The sequence below is a fragment of the Oncorhynchus kisutch genome, linkage group LG8 (genome assembly GCF_002021735.2).
Source record: "Oncorhynchus kisutch isolate 150728-3 linkage group LG8, Okis_V2, whole genome shotgun sequence".
Taxonomy (NCBI): domain Eukaryota; kingdom Metazoa; phylum Chordata; class Actinopteri; order Salmoniformes; family Salmonidae; genus Oncorhynchus; species Oncorhynchus kisutch.
In genome coordinates, this window is record NC_034181.2 from 32,108,920 (window position 1) to 32,124,802 (window position 15,883).

At 39.2% G+C, this 15,883-nt stretch overlaps 1 protein-coding gene across 2 annotated transcripts; it reads right to left on the reverse strand.

Annotated features, from left to right (window-relative positions):
* Positions 1–894: 894 nt before the first annotated feature.
* slc20a1a (solute carrier family 20 member 1a) lies at positions 895–8,048 on the reverse strand. 2 transcript variants are annotated; one of them, XM_020489889.2, is made up of 11 exons: positions 7,849–8,048; positions 6,166–6,876; positions 5,882–6,022; positions 5,556–5,641; positions 5,264–5,360; positions 3,218–3,337; positions 2,870–3,082; positions 2,194–2,674; positions 1,925–2,110; positions 1,664–1,748; positions 895–1,421 (listed from the first exon to the last, which is right to left on the reverse strand). In XM_020489889.2, the coding sequence occupies exons 2-11, from the start codon at positions 6,515–6,517 to the stop codon at positions 1,266–1,268; spliced, it is 1,917 nt and encodes a 638-aa protein (XP_020345478.1). In that variant the 5' UTR covers positions 6,518–6,876; positions 7,849–8,048; the 3' UTR covers positions 895–1,265. The 2 variants fall into 2 exon arrangements, with proteins under 2 accessions (XP_020345478.1, XP_020345479.1); XM_020489890.2 differs by having other exon boundaries at positions 908–1,421; positions 6,166–6,865.
* Between the last annotated feature and the right edge of the window lie 7,835 nt (positions 8,049–15,883).

Here is a 15,883-nt window from a genome sequence, read left to right on the forward strand (position 1 = left end):
CTAGAATCTCAACTCTGTTAATAAGTGGGTTTAGCCTCCCCATATTTTTGTGCTGCATCTGCTAAGAAATGATTTATTTTATTGCCCATGCGGTATTGCACTCACCCCACGAACTCACTCAACACAGTGTCCCTGGTCCAAACCCCAGACTGTTCATCCTCAACCAGCACTGACAGTATTATTAGCCAGACTGGGCTTTGGTGGCAATTATATAATTGCAAGAGATCATATAGGTTTATGAATACTGCCCAGCAAAGGCATAGCTAATAATTGGGCTGCTGAGCCATTCTTTTAAAAAATTGTCATGAAATTGCCTGCAGTTGCTCAATTCGCTTTGTGATTGTACATACTGCAATATAATAATATAGTTGTAGTATAGTCTAATCTCTATTGCACAGCCTATTTCATAGTCAACAAAATGATGTATTGCATTTTAAAACTATATGTAGGCTAGTGTGTGCATCATCTCCTGGATCTTTTCCATCACTAAATACTTACACTGTGCTGCAGATCACCTCAGTCCCACCCAGGGTCAAATTATCTGGACACACACACTAGCCTACATATAGATTTAAATACTGTCCAGTGGTATCCACTACTTCATTATGATCCTCTAGATGTTTATCACCCAAGTGCCGCACATAGCATAAATGTTTGTAATCTAGAGTGAATGGCAACCTTGATTAAGTGAATGAAAGACTAGAATAATCTACATTTTATGAGGATTACAATGTCTCTGTATTGTATGTGCCTACGCAAATCATGACAGAGGGTATTTATCTGTTGTTTCTTCAAACTAAATTTGAATTGACTATTTAAAATGAATTGTCTATGTTTTTACTGCATTGTATTTTCTTGTTGGTAAGTGTACTGACATCATAACCCAACAACAAATGGGTTAGTAATGTCATTTTATTTTGAATCAAAAATTTAATTAGAAACACCATTGGAGGGACACCTCCTAGTTCTTCTGTAAACTAGACATTTAAAAAAAATTCAAACAATTCATTACATGATAGATGATCAACATTACATAGTAATCAACTTCAATGATGCTGAATACTGTGCAGTAAACACATGTGTATAAAGAAACAAAGAAACAGAGTCAGGACTTGATATGTACAGATAACATAAACATGCTGAAACACACATTTTTCAACACAGTTTTAAACTATGGTCAGTGAGAAAACAACAGTATCCCCGGCTGCAGTGTAGTAGACCCTCGTCAGGGGTGAAGTCAAGGTAATCCCAGGTCCATTTGAACCTCACAGGATAACATAGGTGAAGAGAGCCATGATGGCAGCACTGATGAGCCCAGAGATGGGGACGGTTACAAACCAGGCGATGAAGATGTTCCTGAACAAACGCCAGTCAACAGCCTTCCTGGAGCGCAGCCATCCAACAGCAACCACAGAGCCCACCTGAGTGAGCATAATAGAAACAACTTTACTCAACACTATGCACAGGTTCACACTTGTTTCTACCGGCTCACACTGGTCAATGAATGAATGACTTATTAACATGTCATGCGACTCCTCCATTATGTTGTTATAAAACACACATTTTCCAAAATATTTCTTAACAGTGATTTAGCACTAAAGAGTTTCTTGTTGTTAGGCTAAGAAATTTGACAGACTCATCTATACATTTAAAGTTGAATTACCTTGCAGTGAGTTGTGCTGACAGGGAGACCAATATTGGAGGCCACTACCACTGTGAGCGCTGAGGACAGTTCAATGCTAAATCCACTGGAGGAAGCAAATAAGATCCACATTACACACTATACTGTGTAATACGATGCAAGGGTACAATGAATGACATTCATACTGAATAAACATTGGGAGTTTGAACAATGTGATATGTTGTTGTATTGGCCCACAGACTTATGTAAAACACAGATATTTAGTTTGAGTGCATGGCATACCTGGAGGGGGTGATTGGGGTGAGGTCCTTGCCCATGGTCTGGATCACTCTGCGTCCCCACACCCAGAGCCCAGCAGTGATGCCCACTCCTCCATACAACAGCAGCCAGATAGGTGTGGGAGCATTGGACACCACAGAGCCACTCTCAAACACCAGCCACAGAGCCACCAGAGGACCAATCGCATTACTGAGAGAGAATAACAGCCTATAATCAGCCTATGATAATTCACAGACAGTAATTATTTCTCCATATTCTCTATCCTAGCATACCTGACATCATTTCCTCCATGGGCGAAAGAGCCAAAACAAGCAGTGAGGATCTGGAGGAACCGGAAGAGATGTGTGACCTCTGGCCGGTCTACCTCCAGCTCATCCTCCTCTTGGAGTATGTCCTGGCCAGCCTCCAGTGTCAGCCCCACAGCCCCTGCCTCCTCCTTAGCCACTGTGCCACCATCTGCTACTGCCGAGCAGTAGCTATTGTAGCTGTCCAGCCGCAATCTCCTCCTCTGATCTGCTAGCTCTCCCTCCTTGTATCTGGGGTCCCCATGGATGCCATAGATGGCCAGGGTGTAAGAGGTGTAGCTGTTGTTCCGCCGTATGGGCCGCCCATCGTCGTCACCAATGCAGTCACCCACCTTGGCTAGGTGAAGCTTGTGCAGCAGGTCTTTGTAGAGCCCTGAATCCTTGTGTACAGTGTGAGCCTGACCACTGTGTGGGTCCGTGATGGTCATGGGGCCCATGCCATTAATACCTAAGAGGGATAACCAGCAACAATACATTCAGTTCAAACAATACAGATGAGTGTACAAATACTATAACACTTACTTTAGTAATGTAATAATATTATAATACTTTATCTATATAAAATGTATACATTTACAAATAATGTATTGTGCCCTAACTAAAATGGTCACTAGCCACTTGCAACAAAGTAAGGGGATCTCACCGCTGCTAGCACCTAAGTCTTTGGTGTCCATGTTGCTGTCCAGATCAGCCTCCTCCGAACCTCCAATCTTAAAGGCCGCCCTTTTCTCATAGGCTGGTGGTGTCTGGGGAACAGAGTCACAAGGTTGAATTGTGGAGGGATGCTCCTGTAGGGCAGGTTTGGAAGGGGTCTTCTCCATCAGTGGAGTCATACAGGGGCTGGAGGCAACTTTACCTGGTTGACAAACAGGCAGAAAGGGAGCACTCAGGATTATTTTCATATCAGTCAATTCCCTTTAAATCAACACAAGTTTGAAGTCCAGTATTTATTTTTTGCAAATTAAAGAAAAAGTACAGCAATGTCACTTACGCCTGATCTTCTTCTTGAGCCGTGGACAGACGAAGAACCACACGACCAGACCTGTGATGAGGGCGCAGCCTAGCGATATGAGCAGTGTCACCCACCATGGCATTTTGTTGAACCCCAGCACTATGTACAGGACAAGGGAACAAAGAACAGAATGCTCAGAGGACGCTTTCACTAAAGCATGTACCCTCCACATAATCCAAGGTCATCATACACAGCACCTGCCATGGGATTGTCAACATTTCCCACTGTATTTTATCACAGTCATAGCAACAAAATTCTGCACAAAACATTGAATATATCTCAGCTTACATTCGTAGTTGGGTTAGATGCCTTTTCTAAAATTAGAAATTGTACATAATTCAGTCATTTGAATAAAGTAGAAAGTGACCATTTCATTTAAGTTATGCCAGTGTCCAGTACACTATTGAGTATACTATTGCTTGTGCCTTCAAAGTCCATTTAGATAATCACTAGGATGGCACAAACCAAATGACCCCTCTTGCTGTCCTTTCTTGGTAGTTTCTATGCCCCTGCTTACTTCATGATCACATGAGATGGGAGACACGTGGTAGAATATCTTGAGAAATTTTTAACTTCCAGCTAAGCTGTTTGTGTATGACCTCAGAGATTAGCAGTATCAGACAGAGGACATGCTCTGCACAACAGATAATGGGAGTCAGACAGGCACTGTGGCATAGTGATTATGTGATTTAGGGTCACTCTAAAATAGGCCAGTGCATTACTATGTACCAATCACTAGTAATTGTTTTTACGTTTTTTGTTTCCTACGTATTAACATATGTTTATACTATATGGTTAGTAACACCATTTTCATCAAATACTTACCTGCTTAATCCGGTAGCGAATGAAATGTAACAGACTAATGTATAGCTAACTAGTAAATGTAATTAAGAGATGCTCTTTCAAAGTGTCTCATAGTGGTATATGAAGCAAAAGAAGATGTCTAGCTCTGCCTATTTTAATGAAGACTTGACAGAAGTAAGAGAGAGGGAGCCAAACACCATTTACAGCAAGAGGAAGAGATGAACAATAAAAATATACAGGATGGAAAATGCTGTAATGTAGTGACATTGAATCTCCTACTGCCATAGATACAGCAAGAGGCTCCCAAGAGAACACTTCTTATCTTCTCAATCAGGGTTCTCCAACCCTGTTCCTGGAGAGCTACCCTCCTGTAGGTTTTCGCTCCAACCCCAGTTGTAACTAACCGGATTCAGCTTATCAACCAGCTAATTATAAGGTGCGCTAGATTAAGGTAGGAGTGAAAACCTACAGGACGGTAGCTCTCCAGGAACAGGGTAGGAAAGCCCTGCTCTCAATGATACTACATGCAATTGTGTGGTTCTGATTACGTGTCTGTTGGAGTGAGTGAGATTATCAGCATCAGCTGTGATACTGTGAGTGTCTGAGAAACAGAAAAAGTGGGCAAGTGTATGTGAAAAGAGTATGTGGGCAAGCATTAAAATGTTTATCCTGCTAAATGAGCAATACCATACAAAATAGCCTATATATTGCTGTCTATGTGTGCGGAATGTGTGCTGAATGTGTGCTGTGTGCAGGGGTTATGGTGTATATTAATCCTTGACATACACCGGCCTGCAGCCTTCAGTGAAGGGCCCAGGCCAGTTGACTTCTTGAAAAGTTCAGCCCTGCAAGTGAAACACAAAGGAGTGGAAATGTCCCATTTAATATCCACATTTCTCTCAGTGGCTCATTCAACTTGAAAATAAAATTGTTTCCAAAACACAGTATAAGAAATGTCATTGCAGAGGTTCTGACAGCGGCATGCTTGCTTTTCTAAGATTCAGGTAGTTAAATATGCTGAATGACAAAACATAGGAGTGAAATATTTACAGATGTCATCAAAGCAGACTTCTTGGTGCCTCCAGTGACACTTTAGTAAGGCATCAAGCGTGCTCCAGGGGTGTCAATGGTCCCTACATTAGTGCTGTGAGAGAGCGTTTTGGGAGGATGAAGTAGGTGGTGTGTATGTGTGCATTGTGACATAGTATGTATTGTACTCACAGGGGGCTCCAGTGAACATGATGGAGAACAGGTTGATGGCCATGGTGATAGCATAGAAGACAGGGAGAGCTCTCAGACCGTTGGGAACAGGGTCCTCCTGAGGAAGACAGGATGGGTAAGATCTGGCTTGGAGTACATAGCTAAGGATCTCTTCTTAAATATCATTGTTATTTCATATATTCCTCAGACACTCCCCATGTTGTGTTGAAAAAGTAATTTCATCCTTCTACATTCACTCCCCAAGGGAAAGTTGAAACACTATAAACAATAGTAAATTACAGGTTTATCTTACCTTATTCAGGATGAATTTACGAACAAAATAGAAGAGAATTGCTGACATGATGCCTGACAGCAGAGGTGAGAGGAACCAAGATGCCACTACAGAGAGAAAATAGGGGTATTTTAAAAGAGAATCCTTTCAATGCATATTTCAACGAGTCTCTGACCAACACTATTCGTCAACACTTTCCTTAACACAGACATATATAATGCATTATGATACAGATATAACACATTGTAAGACTTGTCATAAGCACCCTTTTAATAGTCTTGTCATCTCACAATTATAATTTCTGAGCAAGTCCCTATTGCAGAATATCTCCACAGTAATTTAAATACCAATGCGTAGTAGCTCCATCCATTTGACCCCGTGATGACCTTTGGCTACCATGGAGAAACCAAGTGTCGCACCCACAATACAGTGGGTTCCAGATATAGGGAGCTTCAAAAATGAAGCGGTCAGTTGCCACACAGCAGAACCTGTGGAACACAAGGATGAACAAAATCCTAATTTGTTGCCCTTTTCAAAAGGATATCAACAAATGCAATTGAGACCTTTCAAATCAACATAGCATGCAAGGAGTTTCGGAACTCCTAACAGTGACCATCATATAAGCACTCACCAAACATGGCACTGATGGAGCCTGCCATCAGCACGTGTTCGGAGCCATTGTACATGTTCACATCGATGATGCCCTTGCGGATGGTCTCGCTGACTTTGGCCCCTAGCAGCATGGAGCCCACGGTCTCAAAGATAGTGGCCAGGATGCAGGCCTGCCGTAAGGTGACCACGCCAGACCCCACCGCCGTGCCAAATGAGTTGGCCACATCATTGGCCCCCACAGAGAAGGCCAGGATGAAGGCAATGACAAAGCCCAGGATCAGTAGCCACAGGTAGCCTGACATATCGCTTGAATAGGCCGCGGTAGCTAAAGTGGTGGCTGCTGCGAGAGATGCTCTAGTGGAAGACTCCATTGCAAAAAACTTGTGTGTTTGAATCTCAAAACTAAATTCTAAATATTAGGATAGTTTCAAAATTACTTAACAATGCTTTCCGATATGATTAATAAATAACGAGGTATATTGCTTCTTTGAGATTCAATAAATAAATGTTTCAGGTATCCAGCCTCAAATCAAAGAATATAGCTATTTTCTTACTCCTTTCCGAGCTCTGTTCAATAAGCGGCTGATGGGAAGGGTAAAACAATATTTGTTATCTAAGTACACAAAGCTGGTGTGAGAGTTTTCTTAGACACTGCGATGATATGCAAAGGACATCCATTGTGTGGTAGCCTCAGCAGGTGGTTGATGATATACAATGTTCTGCAAAAGAACTACCAAAATGATTAATCCACCACACTGAATCAGAAGATATAAAGCATTGTTTCATTTCAGCATTGAACACTAATTACATACCCAAAGTGACATAAACATATTAGACCAGGAGTTAACAAACAGGACCAAAACAGTCACTATGGATCAACAATGTTACAGCATGTCTGCTGACAGATCAAAGTCAATATGGATACAACTTGGGTGGGGTCAAATTAATGACCATTGTATATGAAAAAAAAAGCAGACAGAACTACTGTTTTGGAATTTTTTACATTTGATTGTAATCCATTCTCTCTACCATGCTCACTGGCGCAGTCTCTGTCAAGCTGACCTATTGACTTTAACATTAGTGAACTGTCTGGGCTTCTTTTACAGTAGCCTTTCATTTGTGAACTAAGAGCACATCCAAGAATTGGTGGGTTAACCATGGTGTGAATCCTTACCCTAAGGAGTCTATGTGTTGTACTGTAATTTGAGAGATGGTACTTTAGAAATCATGTATGATGGCTCAAAATTAATTTAAATCGCTGAAAGAATACAATATAAAAGTAGTCTTTCTGTAGGCCTTCACAAGTTGTCAGTGATCATACACTAACATAAAAGTAACATAATATATAATAATAAATATAATAATAATATAATAAATGAGCACAAAAGTAGATTTCAAGCACTTCAAGAGCAGTGTTATTTGATTTAGTGAGGCCTTATCCATGAATGCTACATAAAGTTATTATAGACTAACACAGTAAAAGTGGTCTTATGCAATAGGCCGACTAGGCAACCAGAAAGTTCTGTATCTTGCATAACCTGCAATGAATAACTGACTGGTTAGGCTGCTTCACGTGTGCTTTATACTAAAACCAGTTATGAAATTAAAACAAGTGGAACATAAAACCATCATAGAGTAGTAGCCTTTTAATTGTCCAATTCTGAAAACCATAAGAGGAACAAGTTGCTTAATAAAAACTCACCAATAATGTCGTTAAAAAAGTGTCTCTCCGAAGGCTGGCGCGCCACTGTTCCTGTTACAATAAGTAGTTGACATTGAAAAGACTGTGTGTCTAGAAAGCAAGCATCTGCAGTATCCTGTCACTTGTCCACTTGTAGGCTAAACAGTCATCGGAGGAGAGGTCTATATCAAGTGGCGCTGCCAATGTTGTTATATGTTAAATTGCTTGTTGGCTTATATTTGTTCGGCAATGGGTGGAGAGTAGCCTAACGGCTCATGCGCACGCACGTTCAGTTCTAATCATAAGACCGTAGCCGCCAGAGGCAAAGCTTAATAGCCTGTTTACAGGAAACATTAATTGCAGCTCCTTTAGCAAAAGGCACACCTTGTTCAGATAACTAGACCATTTTCTTCAAGGCGTTGTGTATCATCTAAATTAGGCCTCTTACTTAATTGTTTGATAATCAAATCAGAGTTTCAAATCATGTTCTACATCGTTTTTAGTGACGTTGCTCTCATGAGCACTACAAATCATGGGATGCAGAAAGTAAATATCATGGCCCATCTTCCAGTGTATGCGCATGTGTTTATGAATAGTGCTGCAAAATCAACCAATTTCAATGCATGTTGCTTTCTACAACAACAAAAAACACTTTTATTTTACAGGCTAGGCTATACTCCTGGAGTTAATTAATCAAAATGAACGTGTCTATAGTGGTGTAAAGTACTTCAGTAAAAATAATTTAAAGTACTACTTAAGTCGTTTTTATAGGTATCTGTCTGTACTTTACTATTTCTATTTTTGACAACTTCTACCTTTACTTCACTACATTCCTAAAGAAAAGAATGTACTTTTGAATCCATACATTTTCCCTGACACCCAAAAGTGCTCGTTACATTTTGACTGCTTAGCAGGACAGGAACATTGTCCAATTCACACAGTTATCAAGAGAACATTCCTGGTCATCCCTACTGCCTCTGATCTGGTGGACTCACTAAACAGAGAACATTCCTGGTCATCCCTACTGCCTCTGATCTGGTGGACTCACTAAACACACATGCTTGTTTGTCAATTATGTCTGAGTGTTGGAGTCTGCCCTGACTATCCATAAATAAATAAAAAATAAGAAAATAGTGCCATCTGTTTGATAAATATAAGGATAAAAATATTGTTTTTTTTATTTATTTGAGCAATTATCTTTACTTTTGATAGTTAAGTATATTTTAAACCAAATACTTTTAGACTTTTACTCAAGTAGTATTTTACTGGGTGACTTTCACTTTTACTTGAGTCATTTTCTATTAAGAGATTTTTACTTTAGTATGTGAATTGAAGTATGGAGGTAGTTTTTTTCTAACAAAGATAACATGTTGAATATGTGTCCAAAACAACTCAAATATGTCCTATATCTCCTAGATATAGGACAGACACTTCAAAGCCTTATTCCTTATTTATAATTTGAATGTCTTTTTTGCCATTTATGAATGTGTTATTCAATGTGTTTCTATGGGCTATAGTATGGCTTAGACTTTTGGAGGTTAACGAAGGATTTTAAGCCTTGAGACATGGATTGTGTATGTGCCATTCAGATGGTTAAATGGGCAAGGCAAAATATTTAAGTGCCTTTGAATGGGATATGGTAGAAGGTGCCAGGCGCACCGGTTTGTGTCAAGAAATACAATGTTGCTGGGTTTTTCTCGTTCAACATTTTCCCGTGTGTATCAAGAATGGTCCACCACACAAAGGACATCCAGCCAACTTGACACAACTGTACGAAGCATTGACCAGCATCCCTGTGGAACGCTTTCGACACCTTGTAGGGTCCATGCCCCAATGTATTGAGTCTTTTCTGAGGGCAATATTAGGAAGGTGTTACTAATGTTTGGTATACTCAGTGTAGTGTCTCTGCACATCAGCACTATGCGGTCACTTTAAAAGTCTAGGGGTTAGGTCAACCTCCAATTAACTATTAATCACCTTTTCTGTGAAATTCACATCGGAAATCTGCAGGCCCACGTCAGTCAGCAGAATTTGCCCAGGTTTGAATTGCAACATTGCCCTCAAAACTGCTGATGGCTTCCCTTTAAACATCACTAATTATTTGGTACTCTGTAGTGTTAAAGCTGTGGTAGTTGAAGTGCATGTGATCTAAACCTTTTAGTCAGCATTTATGTGGTCCGCTTGCCCCTCGGATGGAACTTTTTGTGCCAGGAAGACAGAGCTGATGATTCTCTAACTGAAGTCCTGATAACCGTGTAATGTTTCTATTGATACTGCACATACAGTACAGTGCCTTCGTAAAGTATTCAGACCCCTAACTTTTCCCACATTTTGTTTTGGTTAGAGCCTTTTTTTTTCTCTCTCTCAATTTCCATACAATACCCAATAATAGAGCGTTGGACTAGCAACCGAAAGGTTCAAGATCGTATCCCCGAGCTGACAAGGTAAAAATCTGTCGTTCTGCCCCTGAATAAGGCAGTTAACCCACTGTTCCTAGGCCGTCATTGAAAATAAGAATTTGTTCTTAACTGACTTGCCTAGTTAAATAAAGGTAAAATAAAAATAACAAAGCAAAAACTGGTTATACATTTTTGCTAATTTAAAAAAAATGTATGGAAATATCACATTTACATAACTATTCAGACCATTTACTTAGTACTTTTTTGAAGCGCCATAGACAGAGATTACAGCCTCAAGTCTTCTTGGGTATGACGCTACAAGCTTGGCACACCTGTATTTGGGGAGTTTCTCCCATTCTTCTCTACAGAACCTCTCAAGCTCTGTCAGGTTGAATGGGGAGCATTGCTGCACAATTATTTCAGGTCTCTCCAAAGATGTTCCATTAGGTTCAAGTCCGGGCTCTGCCTGGGTCACTCAAGGACATTCAGAGACTTGTCCCGAAGCCACTCTTGCGTTGTCTTGGCTGTGTGCTTAGGGTCATTGTCCTGTTGGAGGGTGATCCTTCGTCCCTGTCTGAGGTCCTGAGCGCTCTGGAGTGGGTTTTCATAAATGATCTCTCTGTACTTTTATATGTATACATAAACATTCATACATATACACATACATACATGCATACTTTTTTTAGAATATACCTTTATTATTCCCCGCAAACCCTACCACCCCTCCCCCAATTGGAGTAAACTAATAAACAATAACACTTAGGCTTCTACCTTCAGTTTATACATATTATACACATTTATGGACACAATCTATTTTACAATAATTATATTTAGTTTGTTTTTAGTCCTTCCTCTATTTCTGATGTCCATCCAGTTTGATTTGTATTTGTAACTGTGCTATTTCACAGAATGTCTGAACCTAAATACATTTTACAGACCCCGTATGTTTTACATTGGTTATCTTGTTATTAGTCCCACCCATCAGCTCAATTCAACCCCTCCCATTTATCTCTTAACACCATTCATTTTGGATTTCTATTTGCCATGTATTTTTCAACTGTGCTGTGATGCTTCACAAAAGTACTGAACCTTTCTATTCTCATAGCTTCTACAGATTGTAAATTAAAGAAAAACATTTTTGCTAAAATAATTATTATATTATTGATTGATTGACTATGACCTTTCAAATCACCCAGTATTGCTATCTGCAGGGTTAGTTCTAGGCAAATGTTGCAATTCTTCAGCCATTCCTGGACCTGTGACCAAAAACGAGCTACATATTGGACAGTACCAAAATAAATGATCTAATGACTCTGCCTCGTCACAGCAAAATCTGCAGACCTGGGAAGATTGTATCCCCCATATATATAACATTCCATTGGTTGCAAGAATTTTGTATAATAATTTAAATTAAAACATTTGAAGTTTTGAATCGGCGCTGTTTTGCTTCTCAATTCATAAACCAAGTGCCATGGAATGGGTACATCGAAAATCTCTATTTTGCAGTTTATATGGCACAGCTGTCAATTTTTTGGTCCTTAAATGAAATTGGTATATGTTTTTGTTTATCACAATTTTCTTTAACCATTTATGGTCTTTAATGTAGGGCCGACAGACAAGTTCCTTTCTTTTTCCCCCTTCTACTTGCCTCTTCCATTTTTGTGGTAATACTGCAATTAGTTGGTTGTAGTTTTGGGTAGAGCAGACATTTCCATATGTCTGTGTTAGCTGCATGTGTGACATAACTCCACCAGTCCTATTTATGATATCATTTACAAAAATTATACTTTTTTTTTTATTATCGAAAAATATATATTTTTCTAAACAATTAGTATATTTGAGTTTAACCACAATATTTGTTGTATTATTTGTTCTATATTTTCAGGTGGATTAAACTGAAATTGCAATCCATCTTTCTAAGGCAGGTTTTTTTAAAATAACAATATTTTGGAGATGATTTCATTTTCAAACACCCGAAAGTGAGCAGTTGTAATCTGAATAAAGGGAAAAAGGCCATTCTTGAACATGGGGTGAGACATTCCTACCTATTTACTAGAGAACCTTTTCGGATTTAAGTATAACTTTTGTATGACTGATGCCTTTAGTGAGAGGTCTAATCCTTTAATATTTAATCATTTCTGCCCTCCGAATTCATATTCGTTATATAAATAGGCCCTTTTAACTTTATCTGGCTTGCCAATCCAAGTCAAATGTAATATGTCTTGTTAATATAATATTAAACTAGGTGTAGGGGAAACCATAAGCAAATAGGTCAACTGTGATATGACTAAAGAGTTAATAAGGATCCGCCCCTTTTTTAAATTTTCACCTAAAATCACATACCCAAATCTTTGCCTAAAATCACATACTCAAATCTAACTGCCTGTAGCTCAGGCCCTGAAGCAAGGACATGCATATTCTTGGTACCATTTGAAAGGAAACACTTTGAAGTTTGTGGAAATGTGAAAGGAATGTTGGAGAGTATAACAAAATAGATCTGGTGAAAGATAATACAAAGAAAAATCCAACTGTTCTTTTGTCTTTTTTTGTACCATCATCTTTGTTTTGCAAGATAAATTACATAATGTATTATTCCAGCCCAGGTGCAATTTAGATTCTGACCACTAGATGGCAGCAGTGTATGTGCAAAGTTTTAGACTGATCCAATGAACCATTCCATTTCTGTTCAAAATTTTATATCAAGACTGCCCAAATGTGCCTAATTTATTTATTAATAACTTTTCATGTTCAAAATTGTGCGCACTCCTCAAACAATAGCATGTTATTCTTTCACTGTAATAGCTACTGTAAATTGTACAGTGCAGTTAGATTAACAAGAATTTAAGCTTTCTGACAATATCAGATATGTCTATGTCCTGGGAAATGTTCCTGTTACTTACAACTCATGCTAATCGCATTACCCTATGTTAGCTCAACTGTCCCGTGGAAGGGACATCGATCCCAAAGAAGTTGATTTTTCCACAAATAGGCAGCTATTTTCCTTTCCATGGTAGCAAGATCTATTTTTGCCAACTTTCTATAAAAATCTATTGGAGTGAGATAATTTCTTTCTTTCAGGATTTGTATCCCGAGAATGGTACCCTGTCAGATCATTTTATTGGTAAACTACACAGTAATGTAAAAGTTGAATTTTTTAGTGATCCAATACGAAATATAGTACACTTGTCATAATTTGGTTTTAATCCAGAGTGGTCAGCAAAAGTATCTAGATCCTCTATGAGGCTGTGGGGGATTCTAATTGTGGTTTTAAAAGAAAACATGAATCATCAGTGTACAAAAACACCTTTATTTTAAAACCACACATTTCTAATCCCTAATCTAATTTTAACAGCTAACATTTTGATGACAATAATAAATAGATATGCCGATAGTGGACAACCTTGTTTTACTCCTCTTGACAGTTTAATTATTTCTGAGGTGTTGCCATTATTTACTATTTTACACCTAGGGTTACTATACATATATTTAACCCATTTTATAAGAGATTCTCCAAAATTGAAATATTCTAGGCATTTATATATAAACTCCAGTCATACTTTATCAAAAGACTTTTCAGAATCAGCAAGGCCTGGTGTCCCTGATATTTCATAGTGTTCTCTTGTTTCTAGTACTTGTCTTATATTATCTCCAATGTATCATCCATGTAAAATACCTGTCTGATTAGGATCAATAATAACAATACCTTTTTAATTCTATGCGCCAAGCATTTAAATAGATTTTTTGCATCCCAACACTGTAGTGTAAGAGGCCTCCAATTTTTTAAATGGACTGGATTATACATACCACTTGGATCCTGTTTCAGTAATATTGAAATCAGACCTTCTTGTTGCGTGTCCGATAATCTACCATTTATATAGGAGTGGTTAAAACATGCTAATAATGGTCCTATGAGTTTATAAAAAAAAGCTTGGTATACTTCCCGGCCTTAAAGGCTTTAATTGCATCAAGAAGTTCCTCCTCTGTAATTTGGCCTGCACATGAGTCTTTCTGTTTAGATGTTAATTTTACATCATTAATTGGAAAAAAATCCATACAATTAGCTTCGGTTAGTGGAGATGGAGGAGACTGTAATGAAAACAAGTTCTTTACTTCCTCTTTCAAAATATAATTTGGTGAATCATGCATGACTCCATCATTTGTAACAAGTTTCAATAAAAAAAATTGGTAGCATTTCTATGTTGAAGATTGAAAAAGAATTTGGTGCATATTCCATCCAGTTCACTTTATTTTTATAATATATTACACTGGATCTTTCTTGAATAAGTTCTTCCATTTCTTTTTGGGCCACTCAAGGACATTCAGAGACTTGCCCCGAAGCCAGCTCCTGCGTTGTCTTGGCTGTGTGCCTCGGTTCATTGTCCTATTGGAAGGTGAACCTTCAACCCAGTCTGAGGTCCTGAGCACTCTGGAGTGGGTCTTCATCAATGATCTCTCTGTACTTTGCTCTCTGTACTTTTGCACCACCATGCTTCACCGTAAGGATGGTGCCAGGTTTCTTCCAGACGTGAAGCTTGGCATTCAGGCCAGCATTCAGGCCTCTGACATGCACTGTCAACTGTGGGACCTTATATATTTGGAAAGGCGTGTGCCTTAATACATTTTAGAATAAGGCTGTAACATAACAAAATGTGGAAAAAGTCAAGGGGTCTGAATACTTTCTGAAGGCACTGTAAATGTTCAATTCAACCAGTGATCCTCTGCTTAGCAACACACGTAACTACCATCCTTGACAACATTCCAACGGTTATATCTAATGTAATTTGATTTGATAGCTCCATCCCCAACATTTCAAGCTTGCTGTGGAGTGAGTTTATGATACCATCTTATTAACTCAGTTACAGAGACAAGAGTGTGAACAAGTGTGTGACAGTTTTGGGAAGCTTGGACATCTTTTGTGTGATGTTTCTGAAATGGAAAAGCATGTAGGGATTTATTTACACCCTTTTACACAAAGAATAATCAAACACGGGAGATTACAGTGGGAAGATAGAAGAGATTACATTTGTAAAAGCAAGTCATACTTTTTAGTGTTGCTCTCCCACTCCGGCGCTCGCAGGTCTACTCACCACCGGTCCAGCAATCCATCATTACGCACACCTGGCAACCATCATTACGCACACCTGCGCCTCATCATCAAGCACACCTGGACTTCCTCACTTCCCTGATTACTTCCCCTTTATCTATCACTTCGTTATATCACCCATCAGGCAGGATCATCCCCGTGTTCATGTTCAGATGCTACTCTTGTGCTTGTATTCTCGCTATGTTCATTCATATTAAACTCACCGACTGCACCTGCTTCCTGACTTCCTGTGTCTTTGTTACAGAATACTGCCTCACAAAATGGAAGCAGCAGCCAACCGAGACATCTCCCAGATGGTCAATGAACAGGAAGATCTGCTTCGCCAACACAATGACCAGCTGGCACAACTAGCGACATTGATGGATGAGGTCCTCCGCGTTCTTCAACATCTAGATCTTCCTCGAGGCGTCACCTCCAACGATCGAAGGATCCTCTACCATGAGTCTAGCCAGCACATCAGCCCATTCAGCACGCCACCCAGGTCAGCAATGCCCGTTTGTCCCTCCCGGACAAATGACTCCATTCAAATGTCCTGGCTTCCTCCTTCAGTGTT

Excerpts from the sequence above, each read along its gene's own strand:
- slc20a1a (XM_020489889.2), bottom strand. The coding sequence starts at position 6,517 with ATGGAGTCTTCCACTAGAGCATCTCTCGCAGCAGCCACCACTTTAGCT. Across the intron at positions 6,023-6,165 it reads CTCCATCAGTGCCATGTTTG|GTTCTGCTGTGTGGCAACTG; the intron begins GTGAGTGCTTAT and ends TGTGTTCCACAG. Across the intron at positions 2,111-2,193 it reads CATGGAGGAAATGATGTCAG|TAATGCGATTGGTCCTCTGG; the intron begins GTATGCTAGGAT and ends ATTCTCTCTCAG.